General features: G+C 44.1%; 2 protein-coding genes across 2 annotated transcripts in view; both read right to left on the bottom strand.

Annotated features, from left to right (window-relative positions):
* chmp5b (charged multivesicular body protein 5b) overlaps nucleotides 1-21,114 on the bottom strand; it is a 495,962-nt gene that overhangs the window by 103,791 nt on the left and 371,057 nt on the right. The window lies entirely within an intron of this gene.
* LOC308169106 (tyrosine-protein kinase Yes) overlaps nucleotides 1-21,114 on the bottom strand; it is a 29,901-nt gene that overhangs the window by 4,366 nt on the left and 4,421 nt on the right. Inside the window, exons 2-8 of the mRNA XM_080543747.1 lie at nucleotides 10,385-10,672; nucleotides 7,872-7,971; nucleotides 6,952-7,050; nucleotides 6,084-6,187; nucleotides 5,552-5,701; nucleotides 3,123-3,278; nucleotides 1,490-1,669 (exon numbers count right to left, since the gene is read on the bottom strand). Of these exons, the coding sequence (XP_080399873.1) occupies nucleotides 1,490-1,669; nucleotides 3,123-3,278; nucleotides 5,552-5,701; nucleotides 6,084-6,187; nucleotides 6,952-7,050; nucleotides 7,872-7,971; nucleotides 10,385-10,664 (1,069 nt within the window). The 5' untranslated portion in view covers nucleotides 10,665-10,672. The remainder of the gene's footprint in view (nucleotides 1-1,489; nucleotides 1,670-3,122; nucleotides 3,279-5,551; nucleotides 5,702-6,083; nucleotides 6,188-6,951; nucleotides 7,051-7,871; nucleotides 7,972-10,384; nucleotides 10,673-21,114) is intronic.

The raw sequence follows: 21,114 nt of genomic DNA, 5'->3' as shown, positions 1-21,114 counted from the left end.
CTGTTGTATTCTGTATTGCACCTTGTTTTTGTTTTAGTGTATTCTTATTTGTGGTTTTCGTTCTATCTGTTAAGCACTTTGGTCGGCTGTTTGTCGTTGTAAATGTGCTCTATAAATAAACCTGACTTGACTTGACTGTACTGAGAATGCTTCAAGTGAGGCTGCAAAATGCTTCTATAAGCACAAGCAGTCTAAGTTATGTTAACTAAGTTAAGCTGAATATTTCACCAGAGTAGATCTCTTTAATATGTCATGTTGTATTATATTGATGGAATTCTGCAGCCTGCTCTCCCATGTTTTGGTGCAGCGTGGCTCTTAATGACATCTAGTCGTTTAGTCTCTGAGACAGTCTATGAGAGGCAGACATTGTTCTCCTAAGTGACCCTGAGATTCTAGTCAGAGTCAGACAGAGAAACAGACCAGACTAACACAACCAACCACTCTGTATCAGACTGTACACCACCCACACACACTCACTCTCTCTCTCTCACACACACACACACACACACACTAACGTAATCTTAGCCAGAACACACACAGACACACACAGACACACACAGACACACACACACACACACACAGACACACACACACACACGCACACACACACACACACACACACACACACACACACACACACACACACACACACACACACACGTCATCGGGTCCATTTAGAGGGAAGTCATTAACTTCAATCAATCTGTAATAAAAGCAAACAGAACCAGCAGAGCTCGCTGCAGTCAGAGAGATGAAAGGTCGCCACAAAACTGCGGCGGTTTTCAATTAAACAATTCCGCTCCAGGCCTGGGAAAACCACACGGGGATCCTCCAGGACTTCCAAACCGAACGGCATATTAATTAAAAAAACGGCCATAAAAATGTACATTTTCCTTTAAGGGAAAGTTGGACCGTACGCCTGATGGGACATGGCTGTTGATGTCTAAAAGTAGCTTTAGCGATTCTACGCCAGAGAAACTTCAGCAGACGTTACTACTGAAGTCAAAATCGATGGCGTCAAGCCATGTTTTCTTTTTCCGAGGTTCTTTTGACGTTTTCTTCAAACACTGCTGTGACAGGTAGCGCTGTGCGCTGGTAGGCAGCCTGGAGGTAGTCTCTCTATGAGTAGAGGGCTGTGAGGGAATGTTCCTGGATACACAGTGTACAGGTTTTTCTCCCTTGCCTGCTTGTGTGTTCTGTCATCATGTGGTTTTAAATGTTCATCTTAGTTGTTGCTTTATCTTCTTTGCTCTCTGTGAAGAGCTTTGGGTTACATTTTGTGAGAATGAACATGTGTGTACCTTTAGCCACACGTTGAACATGTGTGTGTGTGTACCTTTAGCCATGTACTCTGTGTGTGTGTGTGTGTGTGTGTGTGTGTACCTTTAGCCATGTACTCTGTGTGTGTGTGTGTGTGTGTGTGTGTACCTTTAGCCATGTACTCTGTGTGTGTGTGTGTGTGTGTGTGTGTGTGTGTGTGTGTGTGTACCTTTAGCCATGTACTCAGTGACGATGTAGATGGGCTCCTCAGACACCACGGCGTACAGCGGCACCAGCTTGTCGTGTCGGAGCTTCTTCATGATCTGGGCCTCCTGCAGGAAGGCCTCGGGGGACATGGTCCCGGGCTTCAGGGTCTTGATGGCCACCTTGGTGGTGCCGTTCCACGTGCCTGCACACACACACACACACACACACACACACACACACACACACACACAGACACAGACACAGACACAGAGACACACAGACACAGACACAGACACAGACACAGACACAGACACACACACACACACACACACACACACACAGACACAGACACAGACGACACAGACACAGACACAGAGACACACACAAACAGAGACACACACAGACCAGGGTGAGTGATGGGTGTCACGTGACATAATATTGAAGGAAGTAGAAGCCTAGTTCCACACTCTAGTTCCAGATTCAAAAAATGTGGTTTTAATATGACGGTTAACGGTTTCGGCCGTAGCCTTTGTCAAGTCTTAAATATATACAAAACACGCATGTGCAAGACAGCCGTTAAATAGTCAGGTAGGCTAATTGAATAGGTGACACCTGTGAGGACACACCTGAGTGAGATTACAATGACATCATCAATACATGAAAAAACAATAAAAACAATCGGTGTCACAGGTTCACTTCCTTCAATAGTATTTTGCTCTGTTGCCAGCACCTCGCCCAAGTTTTCTGCAGTGTGCGTTCTCTTCTTTTCCAATGATGTGACGTGACATTTAACCGAGTGAGTTTGAGCACAAAGAGAGAAACACACACATTTGTTTTCGACAGAAAAGAAGAAGACATTTTGTCTGAGCTGTCCTGACGTGGTCCCTGAAGGAGCGGAGGATGAAGGAGCGGAGGATGAGACTTCCGTTGGAGATAAAAGAAAATATGACAAACGAAGGAAGGAAGCATCTGCAGGAAGTGAACGATTCCTTTACTCTGGACGAACATATATCTGCTGTAAATATGTCACACGCTCTGTGTGTGAGCGTGTTTGTGTGTCCATCGCTGTGTCGGTACGTGTGTACATGTGTGTCCATCTTTGATAGTGTGTCCCCATCAGTGTGTCAGTATGTGGATGCATGTTTATACAACAGTTAGTTCCGACCAAGTCATTTGATTGGACGAGGCATTCCATGAGTGCCGATATACAGTATAACAGCACTGGGACTTTTAACTATATGTATCACTCCGCCGCACAGGTGTTCTACTAAATCACCGTTAATACAAAGGAGCTAGCCTGCGGATGTTTTGGTTCGGGTTACTAGGCAACAGTCCAGTGAAGTTCAGTTGCAGAACAATTTTCTGTTGGCGGAGCCAAAATAAATGATTAAATAAACAAACAAATCATAATCTGTTGTCGCTTATTACTGTTAACTAATAAATGGTGCTGTAGAACTGTTGTACCTATGACCGAATCACAGCCGTGCTGATATTCAGTATAACAGCACTCCCTCTCGTGTGATATTGCTTAAGTGTCCATATTTGATAGTGTGCGTGTGTGTGTGTGTCTCCACGTCTCTCTTACCCATCCAGACCTCTAGTGTGTGTGTGTGTGTGTGTGTGTGTGTGTGTGTGTGTCTACACGTCTCTCTTACCCATCCAGACCTCTCCGAAGCAGCCCTGGCCCAGCTTCAGCTCCAGGCGGAGGGACTCCCGGGGGATCTCCCAGGCGTCCTTGGCCAGGCCCTGGGTCTGGGGCTTCACCGTGGGACACACGTTGGTCAGCCTGTGGCACAGCCCATCCGAATGTTCTACACAACAGAGACAAACGCCACGTTAATACAGAACATCAACCATGTTACTACAGAACATCATTTAATCGAAAAGGAGAGAGCACACACCGCAGAAAATGTAAGTGAGGTGCTGGCAACAGAACAAAATCCAATTAAAAGAAGTAGAAGCCGCACACTCAGGTTCCAGATGCAACAAAATGTGGTTTAATAGGACAACGGTTTCGGCCGTAGCCTTTGTCAAATCGTATTTAAGATTTGACAAAGGCTACGGCCAAAACCGTTGTCCTATTAAACCACATTTTGTTGCACCTGGAACCTGAGTGTGCGGCTTCTACTTCTTTTAACTACAGAACATCAACCACACTTATGTGAATGGACAAACAGGAGAACCCATGCTTAAAACGGGACATTTTATGCCTCATTTCAAATCGCATATCAGACATCAGACACAGATGAATTCAAACATATTGCTATGATAAATGAATCCGAAAAATGTATGAGGAGCGGAGGTTTTAACACAGCTGGAGTTTAAACTGCGTCTAAGTGAAGTGGGATCCCTCCTTCAGCTGAGAGGAGAAGCACTTTAGGGGTGGGAATGTCTCCATTAAATATTAAACATGAGGGCTATTCATCCAGCTGGAATCACTGGGTCAATTACAGGTAGCATATCGTTAGCCTCATAGCATAATTGCCTAAAAGCACAAGATATATTTTGGCCAAATTGAGATATCTGCCTAAAGGGCTCTGCACACAGCGTGCGATTTCTGTTGCGCGTCAACGTTCCATTTTGAAGTTTGAATGGAAGTCTATGAGAACATCGCATCGCAATGCACACGGCCCCGCACGGCGAAAATTCGATTCCATTCATAACAACAATGGAAATTATGGAACGTTGACGCGCAACAGAAATCGCACGCTGTGTGCAGAGCCCTTTACTCTCCTCTCCTAACACTGCTGATTCACTGTGCATTATTGACATCAGCCTATCAGAATGCTTGTTACATTCCAAAATCACTATCTGCCCAAGTCATCTCTTTGACATTTGCCATTTCAAGTTCCAACCTGATGATAAAGGAGAAGTCTGCAGATTTGAGGTTATTTGCAAGATTTGCATGAAAAATAAGATGCCAGAAATGGGAACACTAATAGGGATCAAGCATCTAGCGCTGCTCTCTGTTTCATAACAGGTATTCGCTGACATGACACCATAGATGTCATTAACCGTCCACTTTGTCATCCCAGACTGGAAACTACAGTCAAGAATGCCTACAGACTAGCTTTTTGGGAGGCAGTCCCACTCATATTTTACAGATACAGTGAAGACAGACAGGAAAGTAAGGAGAAGAAGGGCGAGAGAGAGAGGGCATTTCAGCAGAGCATGGGCGCACCCATGCCGACAAGGGCATATTATGTGTGCACTGTAGACCGCGGTGCTAGACCACTGGACCACCCCAGGCCACCAGAGTAGCTTTTTTCCAGAAAACCACACAGAGGACGACATTGTTAACGCACTCCACGCGGCACTTGGATGCGGATAAACTCTCGGCTATAACGACAATGCTGCTAACATTGCAGCTGCCCTCAGGGTCCTGAATTGGCCACAACCTCAATCTGGCATGACAGACGCAGTGTAGCACCAGAGGCTAACAGACAGACAGACCAGGCGCTCAGAATCTGCCATTGTGCAATTTCTCTCACAGCTGGCCCAGAAAGAGAGATAAAAAAATAAGCAAATGGAATCAAGGACTCCCGGAGCAAAGTTTCATAATGGTAACTAGATCAAATTATAGCCTATAGGTTTTATGACATAGGACATGAGACTAAAGTTATATTTTTTACAAATGCAGTGTGTGATGCTTCTTATTAAGCTGTCATATTATGCTAGGGTTCGGGTTAGGGTCGGCGGTTCAAGCCCCGGCTGGCCACATGTCGAAGTGTCCTTGGGCAAGACAGTGAACCCCAAATTGCCCCCAATGAGCGGGCCGGCGCCTTGCATGGTAGCTTGCCGCTATTGGTGTGTGAATGTGTGTGTGAATGGGTGAATGGGTGAATGAGAGGCCGTTGTCAAGACTGTGATCGGGATGTAACGTTTAAATTTGTGCTTTTCGAAATGTCGTATAGCAGTCGCCACATAAGTAACACAACATTATTTCCATACCGTTCAGGGAAGGTTTATAACAGTGTCAAAAAATGAGATACTGCCCAACACACATCGGACCCCAGGAAGACTAGCCAATGTCATGGCATTAGCTAACGGGGATCCTAATAAACAAACAAACAAACACACATACCTGTATAGTGTTTCACTAGTTTCTGCAGCGTATCAAACTGGGCTCGGGTGGTGATGTAGTAGCCGCCGTTGTCCAGTTTCCTGATCTTGTAGTGTTTCACATTGTCTCCTTTAGCATCGTCCCAGTCCCGTATGGAGAGGGAGTACGCACCTGACGGACACAACGACAGATTCTTCATCCATCCAATCACAACATATTAAAATCACCTCACAGCAGCATGGCTCGATGCAGGTGGATGTGGATGTGTCACGTGTGTCACTGACTGCGTTTACATGCACACCATATTCCGATTAAGGTCAATATTCGGGTTATTGTAATATATATTAAGGTGTTTACACGTCACAATATTCCGATTCAAACAGGCATATGCCAGGGGTCTTAATCGGAATATTGCAGAATCGGAATACGGGCGTAATCGGGTTCTGTACGTGTTTACATGACTCTTGCCCAATCTGAATATTGAGCATATTCCGGTTAATACGGTAAAAAATATGGTGTGCATGTAAACGCATCATTGGTGTACTATCGTCACCTTTAGTAGTTTCACTTTCCCGCACCAGGAAGGTGCCCCGCTGGTTCCCTGGGTTCAGCAGCAGCCTCTCTGCATCCTTACGACCCATTTTACCAAAGTACCACCTGAGAGAAAGATATATTATATTATTTTCACATTTATCACATTTCATCATGGCCTTGGATGACTAGACAGTTGCGCTGTAAGAAGATCATTTCCGGGGGTTTGGAAAACAGTGACAAAAAATACAATGCACAATGGCAGGAAGTGGAGCATTATTTAAACTAATCGAGGATCATCCGACACTGACCGTCAACAACAGGCTGACGTTTGGTTTCCTTGGTAGATAATAAATAAAAAACCTAAGAGCTTATATTCAACATGACATGGTTGACACTAGAACAGCCATGAGGGGTCCATTTACTGTGAGTAAAGAAAAATGTTATATCTTTGCACTCGATCAAATTTCAGGACCCTCCTTTCATGACTTTTTTACCACCGTTCTACCACCCAGTATCCTTACATTTTCAAAAATCACATCAGGATAAGCTACTATAAAACTATATTGCCGTTTTTCTGTGTAGGAGGCAGGCTAATTTACAAGACGCTCCAACTAGTGGTCGTTGTGTGTAAACAGCAGCTTCCCATTATAAAGACTATGGTCATTTGACCCCCGAGGCGGCTCTTTTAGTCTGTAAAAAAGGCACGGCTGTGTGTGCTCTAGTGTTGAAGAATCCCCCTTGAGAGAGTGCAGGCAGGGCTGTGAGTTTGTGTTAGCGAGAGCCATGTGATGAGCGGTCACGCTGCCATAGTTAGCGTAGCTGCTAGCGCGTCTGTACCAGCGGAAAGGCAAGGTTAATCCTGTTAGCAGGAGAAGATAAGAGCTTACTCTTCAGCCTGGATGGAGTCTGCGGGGGCCACGTAGTTACTGGGGATGTAGCCCTTCTTCCCTGTGTTGATGGAGCGAGCCTCCCACCAGTCCCCCTCGCTGTAGGGGAGGAGATGGAGGGAGGGGGAGGGAGGGAGGGAGGGAGGGAGAGAGGGAGGGGGAGAGAGAGAGAGAGAGGGAGGGAGATGGTGTGAGAGAGAGAGAGAGAGAGAGAGAGAGAGAGAGAGAGAGAGAGAGAGAGAGAGAGAGAGAGAGAGAGAGAGAGAGGGAGGGAGGTTTCAGTCTTGTCTACTGTAGGCAGTAGGAATACATTATCTCTGATACCCACTACATTAGAACAGAGTGCTGTGACCTGAGATAACTCCTCTTTGTGCATCAAACAAATGAAATAAACCTACAGGGTTCTGGATAGAAAAACAGGATCCAGGGGAAATAAATACTAATGTAATAATCATAATCATAATCATAATAATAATAACTTGGAGTTCTATAACGCCTTTCATAAAACCCAAGGGCGCTTTACAATTCTAAAGGAAATGATCAGACAGAGAAAACAGAAAACAAACAAAAACAGAAACAGAAACAGTGACTAGGGGCCAAAGGCCTTGGTAAACAGATGGGTTTTGAGAGCTGATTTGAAGGACTCTAGGGTGGGGGCGTTGCAGATCACTATGGGGTGAGAGTATAATAATAATAATAATAATAATAATAACCGTTATCTGTATAGCACTTTTCTTGCAAACATTGCAGATTAAAGTGCCTTAATGTAGCGAGAACAATTTGTCCAGAACAGGTGGAACAATTTGGATGAGGCGTACTGTACTTAGAGATCTATCTAGTAATCACCATGCACCTCTTGCAAGAAAATGAGGCCTGATGATAAATAATGCACCATGACCAGAGGAGGGGACGACACCTACGTGTTGTTGATGATCTGGAAGCGGTCGCCTTTTTTGAACGACAGGTCGTCTGATGTCCGGGCTTCATAGTCGTACAAGGCCACAAAGAACGTAACCCCGCCTGAAAAACACACACACACACACACACACACATATAAGTATATATACACACACACACACGTACACACGTACACACACACACACACACACACACACACACACACAGAGAGAGAACATTCAGAACTACAGATGCTAAGGGCGTAGAGACGTTCTATAAATACCATGTGACCTTTCTGCCAGTGCTTGTTCTGTCAATATTCAGCTACATTACCAGACAGAACACGATGCAAAGAGCAGGTCAACAAAAATGACACCAGTGCAAAGGATCATGGGTAGTCTGGTCTGAGAGACGGTTGTGATGTTTAGGTGACAACAGTGGGTGGTGTGTGTTTAGTATGAGTGTTGTTAACTGTTAGTCACTTCCCTAGCAGAGCAAACATATTCATTTTCCTGGGGCTGTCTTATATTGTATTGGTTATTTCCACTGTATGGAGACTTCTTAACCTTAGCTAGACACAAACACAACACAGTCACGACACTGGTCCTGGTCTGGACTGGTCGTGAAGGGTGAGAGAGAGATTGTCATAGAAGGAGGGAGATGGTGAGAGAGAGAGAGAGAGAGAGAGAGAGAGAGAGAGAGAGAGAGAGAGAGAGAGAGAGAGAGAGAGAGAGAGAGAGGAAGAGAGAAAGAGATAGAATGAGGGAGATGGTGAGAGAGAAGGGTGAAGGGTGAGAGAGATTGTCATACCTTACAGTGGAATAGTGCCCCTGGTCATTCTAAAGAGAGTCTAAATCGATTGTGATCTCAATGTAATCGTCTGGGACAGTTGTGGTACAGTAGGTTTACCATTATAGGAAAATGCTTCTTTTATTTTTTTGATACTTCGTTTTTTTATAGTCACATAAAAATACATCAAAACATAGTGGAACAAAAAAATGTTTTTTGACCTAATAACTGAAATGTAGGACCTTTTTAGGCCTTATGAATCGGATTGCTGGATTTTAGACTTTAAGGCTTTTTAAGACCAGCGCGGGAACCCTGTCATCCTGCTGTTGCCGTGTCGATAGACTGTAAACCTGTCTGGTTGCAGGGCAGGTGCAGGTTCAGCAGGTAAACATCACACACCTCAGTGAGAGAGACTATAATAACACGCCACCACTGAACACAACACAGCCAGCACTGATCCTATTATCTGCTGTAGAATAGAGCACATAATCCAACAGAGAGAGGGGGGATTACAACCTTAATCCCACCTAAACAGGAGGGTTTATTCTAATCTCTCTGCTCTGAGGGGGCCTGGACACACTCTCAGGCACCTTCTAAATCAATCGCTGTTGCTAATCTGACCACAAACAGTGTAATGGAGGGAGGCCGTCCAGGAGATAAGGTACTAAATGAGTCATGACACAGAGACTTTAGAATGAACCCCGCCGATATTGAGTTGTCAGATCAGCTCTGTCTCTGGCTCTGTCCTGCCTGAAGTTAACGTCATATATTTGATTATTAGCAAAGATTCTCAGGGGGAAAAAAATCGGACTTTTATTCTGCAATTATTTTTTTAGGACTTTTATTCTGAAATTATTTTTTTCCCACTTTTATTCTGAAATTATTTTTTTCCCAGACTTTTATTCTGAAATTATTTTGGGGGGGACTTTTATTCTGAAATTATTCTTTTTTGGGACTTTTATTCTGAAACTATTATTTTTTAGGACTTTTACTCTGAAATTATTTTTCTGAAAATCTGACTTTTTTTTCAGAATTGTATTCTTAGTCCGGGGGGGCAAGAATGCCAGTAGGCTAACAGTCATCAAGTGAACAGGAGGAACATAATAGGCTGAGATATAATCTACATTTCTGGAGCTTAATACCCAGCTCTATCAAACAATGTTCATCTCTGACAGGCTTCAAATCAAAACTGAAATCATGGCTGATAGACAACCAATCATGTGACCACTGACCACATAGAGCCAAAACTGTTTTCTGCAGTTCTGTTTTATGTGATATTTCTATGTCCTGTAGTTTCTGTTTTAAATTGTTTATAACACCCGAGGCCGTATTTCCCCAGTGGGTTTACCTGCCCAAGGACTGCTGATGCAATTTAGCTACGCAGCTAATTCAGGGAGAGTCAATGACTGTCCATTGTCCCTTAAAAAAAACATCCTAGCAGTCATGGTGTAAAGAAGAAGCGTATATGTATGTTACGGTACATGTGGGAATACGGTACATGTGGGAATACGGTACATGTGGGAATACGGTACATGTGGGAAAACTAGGGTTAGGGTTAGGTGCTACGTCGACTTGGTACATGCTGGCATGACTAACCCTAACCGTAATCCTAACCCTAACCCTACCCCTAACCTTAACCCTAGCACCCTAGCACCTAACCCTAACCCTAGTTTTCCCACATGTACCTTATTCCCACATGTACGGTAACATATATACACAGTGTACAGTACGACGCAAGGCATCTCACCTGAGACGCCCGGGAACGAGTTGGGGACAGAGCCGGAGAAAGAGGTGGACGCCCCGCCGAAGGGCGTCATGAGGGAGGAGCCTCCGAAGGGGGTGATGGCGAAGCCGCCCGTGGCGGGGGCCGAGGAGGCTGCGGGCGCCTGGGGCTGCTGCAGCTGGGTGGGGTCGGGCCCGTAGTGGCCGGCGGTGGCGGTGGCGTTGGCGGGGTCCGAGGCCTGGGCGTTCTCCGGACGGTACTTCATGGTCGGCCCCTTGTCCTCTTTACTCTTGATGCAGCCCATGGTCACGTCTGGACAGAGGGAGATGAAAAGAGTGGGTTAGACTACCTAGCGAACACGGTAAAGGCCGCAGAGAAACAGGCGCTACATTTCGTTAGCCTCATAGCAGACATATTTTGGCCAAATTGAGATATCTGCCCTAACTCTACTCTCCTAACACTGCTGATTCACTGTGCGTTATTGCCGTTAATGCCGTCAGCCTATCAGAATGCTTGTTACATTCCAAAATCACTATCTGCCCAAGTCATCTCTGACATTGGCATTGTTGACACTACATACAAAGATGGCTCGGCTGACCACAAGTGAAGCATGACTTTTGCAACAATAGCCGGGTTTCGACAGCATCGCCAGTGCGTTCCGAGGTCTACTAGCGAACCAGCTCGTGTTCAGAACCCGGTGCTTTTGAGCCTAGTGAACAACCGATTAGAATTTCCACAGGTGGGCTTTCTGGTCCTGCCCAGTAGCAGCCTATAGTTGTTTTATATATCCTGCAGTTCATAAAACGCAGCTGTGGAAGCCGACGAATGATAGTGCCAATGATTAGAGCTGAAAGAGCTTCCAAAGGTCCCCCCAACCTAATGTATGAAATAAAATGGTAATGCCTCCTTTGTCGTGAATATACAAATTTTAGCTAACTAGCTAACTCCCCCGTCGAAGACCACGTTTCTCTAGCTCACCCAGGGGTTTAGTTGGTGGATTCGGGTGTGTGTAACTAGCGCTAGTAGCTAACTGGAGCTCGTGAATAATTTATTTTGAGATAAATGGCATACCACGCCTAGATGTGAAATCTGGGACAAAATACTAAATCAGATTTTAAATTATTTGGAAACAAGCAACACACAGTACATGCTTATACCAAACACTTTATTAGGAACACACACCTGGACACCTTCTCATTCATTCAGGTGGTGTAACGGTGTGGGGAATGTTTTCTTGGCACACTTTGGGCCCGTTAATACCCATCAATCATTGCTTGGATGCCACAGCCTATTTGAGTATTATTGCTGACCATGTGCATCCCTTCATGGCCACAACGTACCCATCTTCTAATGGCTGCCTCCAGCATGATAATGAACATGACAATGAGGTCAATGTTCTTCAGTGGCCCATCCCAGTCCCAGTTGGATCTGAATCCAATAGAACACCTTTGGGACGTGGTAGAACAAGAGATTCACAGTTTGAAAGAAGTGCACCTGAAACATCTGCAGGAACTGCACGTCATCATGGGACCACCAGAATCCCAAAGGAATGTTTCTTCAACATCTTGTGGGAATCAATGCCACAAACAACTGAGGCTGTTTTGAGAGCAAAGAGAGGCCCAGCCTTACCCCAGTATTAGTATAGTGTTCCTAATAAAGTGTTGGGTGAGTGTATATAAACATCCCATTGACAGAAAGGGGACAAACTGCAATGCCGTTGTAAACAGAGAGAGAATTCAGAGAAACCCTCCATGCTTATGCTTTGGGTGAATAATTAAAAACATGTGTCTTCCAAGATCAAATATTGTGCAGCTTGTTTTGTGGGTCAAGCATCCCCAATTACTGCGACTCATATCCTACAGCGAGACGCACAATGTGCATTTAATCACATGCCTTCTGCTGAGGCTCTCTCTCCTCTGAGAGGCCGTGGAGGCCAGAGAACGTTTAAAGACTTAGGCATAGGACTGGCATGTTCACCATGCATTGTTGTCATTCTTCTCGCAATATTGGCCAACCTAACATTAAGTAAGTCATTCCATTGTGTAGAGAGAGAGAGAAAGAGAGGAGAGAGAGAGAGAGAGAGAGACAGAGAGAGGGAGAGGAGAGAGAGAGATAGACAGAGAGAGATGTCCAGAGAGACAGAGAGAGAGAGGAGAGATAGACACAGAGAGAGACAGAGAGAGGAGAGATAGAGACAGAGCGAGAGAGAGAGGAGAGATGGACACAGAAAGAGTGACAGAGAGAGAGACAGGGAGAGAGACAGAGACAGAGAAAGAGAGAGGTAGACAGAGAGAGAGAGAGAGATAGATAGGTAGACAGAGAGAGAGAGAGATAGACAGACAGAGAGAGAGAGAGAGAGACAGACAGAGAGACAGAGAGAGAGAGAGAGAGACAGACAGAGAGAGAGGAGAGATAGATAGATAGATAGATAGATAGATAGATAGACAGAGAGACAGAGAGAGATAGACAGAGAGACAAAGAGAGAGAGAGACAGACAGAGAGAGATAGAGAGAGGAGAGCTAGACAGAGAGAGGAGAGAGAGAGAGAGAGAGAGAGAGAGAGAGACAGAGAGACAGAGACAGACAGAGAGAGATAGAGAGAGACAGAGAGAGAGGAGAGATAGACAGAGATAGACGAGTGAATATGGAGACAATCAGACACGGCTGCTACTGGAGGCTCAGGGAGATGTTGCTCTGACAGATCCAGAAACAACCGCTTTGATCTGGGTTAGCATCAGAGGTACGCGTCTCTCATCTGCGAGGAGGAGAAGAGGAGGTGGTTCAGCGAGTTCGCCAGCTGAACTGGCAGGAAAAACCGACGAAATGGGGGCAAACCAACCACAGAGGCTCCTCGTAGGAATTGGAACACTTTGTTCAAACAAAACTGTACGCCGGGTTGAAATCACATACCGGTCCGGTACTATAGTTTGAAGAGGCTATCAGTTGGGCTCTATAAAACTGATTTAAGAGTGGTCAGTCGGAGCTGATAGATTAAGCGAACGGGGATTTGCAAATGCATTAAAAAGGGAATAGCCTACATGGCTATATAAACCTAATCAAGAGTTTTAGATCTAAGGCCAGTTTTTCCTTCAGCCACATGAGTATATGGAACAAACCCTCCCTTTAAAAAGGCTAACCCACACTCCCCTTTAACTTGAGACGGCACGCAAGGGCCCGTGCAGGGCACAGCGGCTAGTTGGGTCGACTGTGGCGAGTTTGAAGTTAAACCAACAGAAAAGAAATGGGGCCAAGGACTCCAAGGTCAGCTAGGAACTTGCCACTGAAGCACTGGCCTTCCTCCCAGACACAGAGTACAGCTTCGCCTTTGAAACATCTGCAAAGAAGGACAGAGGACATCTGGTAGAGGGTGGCTGTCACTTGAGACTCACAGTTCACCCTTTGTCATGACGGTTGGGGGAATGGGGAGTCCAGAGTCTCTGACAAGACAACTGACTGTTGTGTGACACAAGGAAGTACAGTTGGATTGGGCAGTGTATATTCAGCCAGACTAGACTGTGTGTGTGTGTGTGTGTGTGTGTGTGTGTGTGTGTGTGTGCGCACACACGTTCCACTTTTGTATAAACAGAAAGAGGGAAATGTGATATGATGATCCCAGCAATCACACGTCACGCGTCATTTAAAAACGGCCCTTCTCTAACCCGCAGCTGAAGCACAAAAAACAATTAGTACAAGACAAGTAATGTACTGTATACTTATAACAGGATAGGTTTATATTTAGATTTTTTTGCCAGGTTTATTTTGCCATGGATAGGCTTACTTACTACTGACAATTGTTTTCCACGTCTACGGCAAATGTGTGCTTTTCATCCACAATCTAATCCTCAGAACGCTCTCTCACCGCTCCCTCTAAACCCGAGTCTTTAAGCAGAGCTAAATACCATCGCATGGCACAGAGCGAGGGAAAGGGATTTTCTCTGGCAGTAGAGATGAAACATCACGGTGGTGTGTGTGTGTGAGTGTGTGTGTGTGTGTGTGTGTGTATGTGTGTGTGTCAGAGTGATGAGACATACACACAGTAGGGGTGGGAACAGGGGGCCAAACCCTTTCACATGGGCCGATGTAAAGGAGCCAGCTGATGGTCACAGTCATGACAGGCCTGTCAGTCACTGAGACCCACTGACTAGCTATAGCCCACTTCGGACTAGCCCTCTTAGAATTATAGCCCTCTTAGAATTATCTGGGGACCTCGTGTAGTTTCGAAATTACGTTAATCATAATGGCTATATGGTATAACATCCGTTCTGGAACACGTGGCGGGAAAAAAGGGGCCGGAGAGAAAACTAATTCACCCTGAATCACTGACATGTCGATTCACACGGGATAAGTACCATCACAGGGCCTCTGAGTTCAGCGGATGATGGTAGGGTAATTTGCGGTGGAATTTTCTACGGACATGGTCGATTCGCAAGGGATTAAGAACACGGACGACCTCTGTAATTATTACAAATTACCTGAGGTCCCCAGATAATACGAATCCCGTCCGAATAGGGCTTATGAGTGAGGATGTGCTCTGACTGTGAGGGGGAAAAAACACAGATACGATACAAAACTAGGATGAGTTTCCCAAAAGCTTTGGAGATTAAATGCCACTTAATTTCTCTGAACAACCAGGCCCCACAGCAGTGGAGAGTAGCAATTGTAAAAAATCGATGTTTGATGGCCAATCCTCCGTGCTTGAACGTACTAAATTTGCCAAATTAAGCACTCTGCTCTTGAAGAGTGGTCTGAGACTAGATCGTTGAGCGAATTTAAGTACCTAGCTACAGAAGCTTTCAGGAAATTCATCCCTAGTTGTTTGTGTGTGTGTGTGTGTGTGTGTGTGTGTGCGTGTGTGTGTGTGTGTGAGAGCATAATGAAGAGATGGTGGAGAAGAGAGTAGGAGGAGGAACTAGCTGAAGAATAGGACTGGAAAATAACTTGCTAAAGACCACTTCACTACCCCCTTTTTCTACTTTTACACATACTCCACTAGCTCCAAAGTGGGGTCTGTTTCAGAGGGAGGCTCTGGGCTGTGATGATATGATCTAGGGAGGCTACAACTGAGGGCTTTCATCAACTCACAGATCAACAGATCAACCCTCCATCAGCGTAGCCGCACTAACACCAGCCATCACGCTAATGACACGATGGGCTTAGTCGACATGCTTTGTACTCCCAACACCCATGAGAGCTGCTCCCCGAGGAAACAGATGACTTGGGAAAACAAATTAGACGGGGGGAGGCGATAGGAAGCGATCTTACATGCAGGCCCAAGTCCTAGTGACGATTGACGATTCACTCAAGACGGAAAACTCTCACCACCACACCACCTCAGAGCACTAGAGTTCTGAGTACCAGGGCTGTGTTTAAAATGATCTTTCTCTGTTGTAATGTTTATCAAAGTTCCTGCCTGTGTATGATACTTCAATACTTGGGACTTCACAAGACATGGACTGGGATGACAGGAACAGAGGCGAAATAAAACATAATGATATGGATATAAAGATCTTGATTTCTTCATGTCTTGTGGTGTGATCCCCCCCCAAAAAATGATAAATAGACTACAAATGGTTCAAAATGCTGCTGCTCGTGTCCTTACTAGGACCAAACGAAGAGCGCACATCACACCTGTCTTGAGATCACTACACTGGCTCCCTGTCAGTCATAGAATAGACTTTAAGATCCTTTTACTAGTTTATAAATCACTTCACTGTGATGCACCCAATTACATGGTGGACATGCTCATAAGATACACACCAGCTAGACCCCTACGGTCTAGTGGCACGGAACTTTTAATAGTGCCAGAGGCTAGGACAAAGAGATTTGGAGGATCAGCTTTTAGCATATATGCTCCTAGATTGTGGAACACCCTACCTGAGGGTAAGGCTGCCACGATTAGTCGACTAGTCACGACGACGTCGACTACCAAAATCGTCGCCGACATATTTGGTAATCGCCGTAGTCGCATGTTTTTTTGGAGCTGAAATAAGCGTTTTTTTTTTTTTTTTTTTTGCCTAGCACCAGGGGAGCCCCCCCTCCCAAATTTCGTTGTTTGGTACCTGTACTATATCAATGACAATAAAGACCATTCATTTCATTCGATAAGCATTCGTTTTTCTTCCCTGAAGCTGCCACTGGCTAGCGTCTCCCAGTGTCTTTGATGTACATGCGCAGTGTCGGTCATCCGGGGCACACGTGACTTCCCCGGAAAAACAAACAGAGAAATGTCTTCCTGTCCTCGTACCTCTAAAGTGTGGGAGCATTTCAACCAAAACGTTGAAAAAAAGAATGTAAAATGTAAAATTTGCAAAGCTGATACTACGGGAGACATTGGACATTATAGAACTAGGATCACTAGGCCATTACACCATACTCGTGTTTTGAGATTTGTGTTGACAGGAAAATGGACCCGGGTGCTGATGAGGCACTGTCAGCTCCAAATAGCACCTAGAGCAGTACTGGAACCAGTACAAGGGTGTACCAGGACCACCATCAGGTTGTATTGCTGTCATCTTTATTGTCTTTATTGTGTTGTTGCATCATAACTGTGCCTAAGATTCTCTTTTGGCAGGACCTGTGACCATCCGGATGCAGAACGATGCAAATATAACACTAAATTTATGGACAGAGTGTACGCCGATAATATGCAAGGAATTTTTCCTGGATACATGGTGTACAGGTTTTTGCCCTTGCTTGCTTGCTTTGTGCCGGTGGTCCTTGGCCTCCCCTTGGGGACCGCTGGGTACTGGTAGGCAAACTGGCTAGTAGTCGCTCTATTGGTAGAGGGCTGCAAGGGAATTTTTTCCTGGCTACATAGTATACAGGTTTTTACTTTTGCCTGCTCGCGGCTCTGTCAGTATTGATTGATTGACTGATTGACTGAACATTTTCATTGTGTGAAGCGCATTGAGTTGCATCTTGTAAGAAATGCGCTATACAAATAAAATTTGATTTGATTTGATTTGATCGTTTAACACTAGAACAGCCGTGAGGTGTTAAACAGCACCAGTGAGTACCAAAAAAAATCTACCTTTGCACTCGATCACATTTCAGGACCCTCCTTTCATGACTTTTCCTAGATATGTGCGTTCTACCACCCAGCATTTTTACATTTTCAAAATCGAGTTAGTATAAAGCGTTTTAGCAGTATTTCTGTGTGTGTCTGTGTATTTGTGGCTGCCATCTTTTTCTCCAAGCCTGCAATTCTCTTTTATATCAGCAGAGGTAGCAAGGGGGCACACACTGTGCTCAACCTTCAGGCTTCAGTGCTGAATGAGACACAGTGCATAAGACTGATATTTGTGTTTATATATAGGCTACAATAACAATCAAAATAAGATATGTATATGTGCAGACAGTTATGAAAATGATAAACTGTACAGTATGTCTCCCAATCAATGTTCGTTCAGACAATACAACCAAAGGCGTAAAAATACTGATGTTCTCATAATGTAATTATAGATATAGCTAAATTAGACTGTAGACTGCTATGGAGGTATATTGAAACCAATATATAGATTATATATATAGATTATATATACAACCTGATTGGATTAAATAAGATTCTGTTGTGATTGTGTTGACATTGTTGTGATTGCAAAATAAATCTTGGTTATGTAATGTGTAAAGAACATGATGACACGAATGCCTATTATGATGATATGCAAAAGGGACAATCTGTGTCTATGAATCTTGAACAATCACCGGTTGAATATGCTAATATAGGAACAGTGCCTAAAACCCCACTTCAAAAGGTTGTTATTCAAAGGCAGCATCCAAAGCCTACTAACACATTGCACAGTAAAAGAGAACATGATCAAATGTCAACAATGAATAATCAGTCAACAATGGATAATCTTATCAATCAAGACACCATGTCCAATGTAGAGCAAAAACATGACATCGCTGATATCCTTCTTACTCAGCAGAAACTTGCTTTACTTCCTGTGAGGGAAATGAATACATTTGATGGAGACCCAATGAATTTCCTACCCTTTATGCGTGCTTTTGAACATTGTATTGAGGACAAGACAAGTAGCAATCCAGACAGGCTTTATTTCCTGGAACAGTACACCACAGGACAGTCACGAGACTTGGTGCGTAGCTGCATGCATATGCAACCAGACAGAGGCTATGCTGAAGCTAAGAAGCTACTTGAAAAGAACTTTGGAAATGAAATCAAGATAACCAGTGCCTACATGGAAAAAGCCTTGAACTGGCCAAGCATAAAGGCTGAAGATGGAAAGTCACTACAGGCCTATGCACTGTATTTGAGAGGATGCAACAATGCCATGCAAGACTTGCACTATCTGGAAGAGCTTGATAGCCCATCAAACCTCAGGCTTATTGTTTCTAAGTTGCCCTACAAGTATAGGGATAAATGGAGGTCTATTGCCTGCAATATACTTGAGATTAGTCATGGCAGGGCTAAATTCAAAGACCTTGTTGGCTTCATTGAAAAAACAAGCCACAATTGTTTTAGATCCTTTGAATTTAGCCGTGCCTGTAATGTCAGCCTGTCAGCCCCTAAAACTGCTATAAGCTTGAGAGCCGTGTTTGAAACCCGCTTGGCTCCCCTTGGGAGGTGTGGGGGATGGAAATCCTTTGTTTGGCTGATCTGCGACAATCAAGAAGAATAAGATTACCATCCCCCATGCTTCAACCATTATATCAAGTGAATGGAACTGACTTTAGAAACGAGTTATTCTGGTTTATTTACGAGGTACATACTGGTGACGGATCTCCTTCACTCTGTCACTGTTCCTTTCAAATGGCACATTATACAGTTGTTTCATGCGCATTTCATTTCTCCTAAGCACTCTGTCAATTGTAGAGATTGAAACAGATTCAATATTGCCAAAGATATTGTCATCCTCTATAACAGCGCTCTGGATCTCTAATATCATAGTCTAGTATCATAGTCTAGTATCATATGTGCTAGTCTAGTATCATAGTCTAGTATCATATGTGCTAGTCTAGTATCATATATGCTAGTCTAGTATCATATGTGCTAGTCTAGTATCATATATGCTAGTCTAGTATCATATATGCTAGTCTAGTATCATATATGCTAGTCTAGTATCATAATGCTAGTCTAGTATCATATATGCTAGTCTAGTATCATATATGCTAGTCTAGTATCATAGTCTAGTATCATATATGCTAGTCTAGTATCATATGTGCTAGTCTAGTATCATAGTCTAGTATCATGTGCTAGTCTAGTATCATATGTGCTAGTCTAGTATCATAATGCTAGTCTAGTATCATGCTAGTCTAGTATCATATATGCTAGTCTAGTATCATAGTCTAGTATCATATGTGCTAGTCTAGTATCATATATGCTAGTCTAGCATCATATGTGCTAGTCTAGTATCATAGTCTAGTATCATAGTCTAGTATCATATATGCTAGTCTAGTATCATATGTGCTAGTCTAGTATCATAATGTTATGAATGAAAGTGAAACCGCATGGTGCGTTCGTAAATTCGCTATGAGAGCGCCGGAGCGCACACCGGGTTCAACGTCATAAAGGGACCAGGTACTTTGATTGGACAAGAGGCATTCCATGGGTGCTGACCAGATTTCCAGGGCAAATTTACGAACGCATGCTAGCGAATTCGACGATGAAAATCGTCAGAGGAGATATACGGGTTATTTTGATAAACTGGACACATTTTGGGAATATATATTGGTACTTTCTCACCTGAAAACATATTAAAACTTCATAAAATAACATGGTAACACTTGTAAAGGCAAAATTACAGCTTTTTTTTTTTTTGAAAAAAAAATGGAGGATTCAAATCGCCTTCTGCTTGCCGGTGCGAAATGCATTCTGGGAAAAGGCGTCGGAGCCTGGCAGGCGGCCTTGTGTGACATCGCCCTCCAGCGATCTTTGTGCGTCAGTACACTCTTCTCTATGTTAAACTATCATAGTGCTGAATCACACCTCATCGCGATTGAATAAGGTCGCGATCCGCCGCGGTCCTAGTGTTAAGGAGTTAGCATGCAACTAGCCTTGTTAGCACTACTCCTATTATTACGTTTATTAACAGTGAAAGTCGTTTAAGTCAATTAATAACTAGATGATGTTAGATGATGTTGTCTTAACATCTGATACAGAAATCTTAACGCTCCAGGGCGACCATTACTTATGCATTACAGCGCCAGAAAACATTAAACAAAACTGTCGATATGTTTGTTGACGTGTTGCTAAATTCAGTAACATCTAATAACAGACAGCGTCACACTGCCGTGAGCACGCTAACATGAAAGGATTTCTAGCAGTCTCATCCGGTGTAGAACTCCGTCAAGACACACAAGGAAACAGCAACTGAGAGAGGTGAAGGAAAGTTCAGATGAGATGAACTTCTCTGATCTGAGACGGAGACGACACAGATTTAGACCGATGAGTCTTCTTGTTGGGGGGAAAAACCACTGAATATATCTTCCATTACAGCCTGAAGAAGACATGATACCATTTCTAAACTAGGTCAGAAATGGCTTTACTTCTCTGCTTAGCGTAAAAGGGAGCGTTGTGATCTGTGGGACCGCAAAACAATCTGGAACACCTTAGAAGAGACACTATGCTATGAGTCCAAAATAAACATCGCAGACAAAGGCCAAGTAGGACAAACGTGCACAACATCCCTACAAACATAGCCACACTCCAACATTGCTAACATTGGTAGTCGAGGCACACATTCCGCTGAGAAACCTGGTCTGACATGTCGACCTGAGGCTCCTGGTGACATCATC

This window comes from Nansenia antarctica (genome assembly GCF_963989245.1).
Source record: "Nansenia antarctica genome assembly, chromosome: 13".
Taxonomy (NCBI): domain Eukaryota; kingdom Metazoa; phylum Chordata; class Actinopteri; order Argentiniformes; family Microstomatidae; genus Nansenia; species Nansenia antarctica.
Note: the sequence above shows the minus strand (reverse complement) of the source record. Positions and strands in the feature narration are given on the sequence as shown.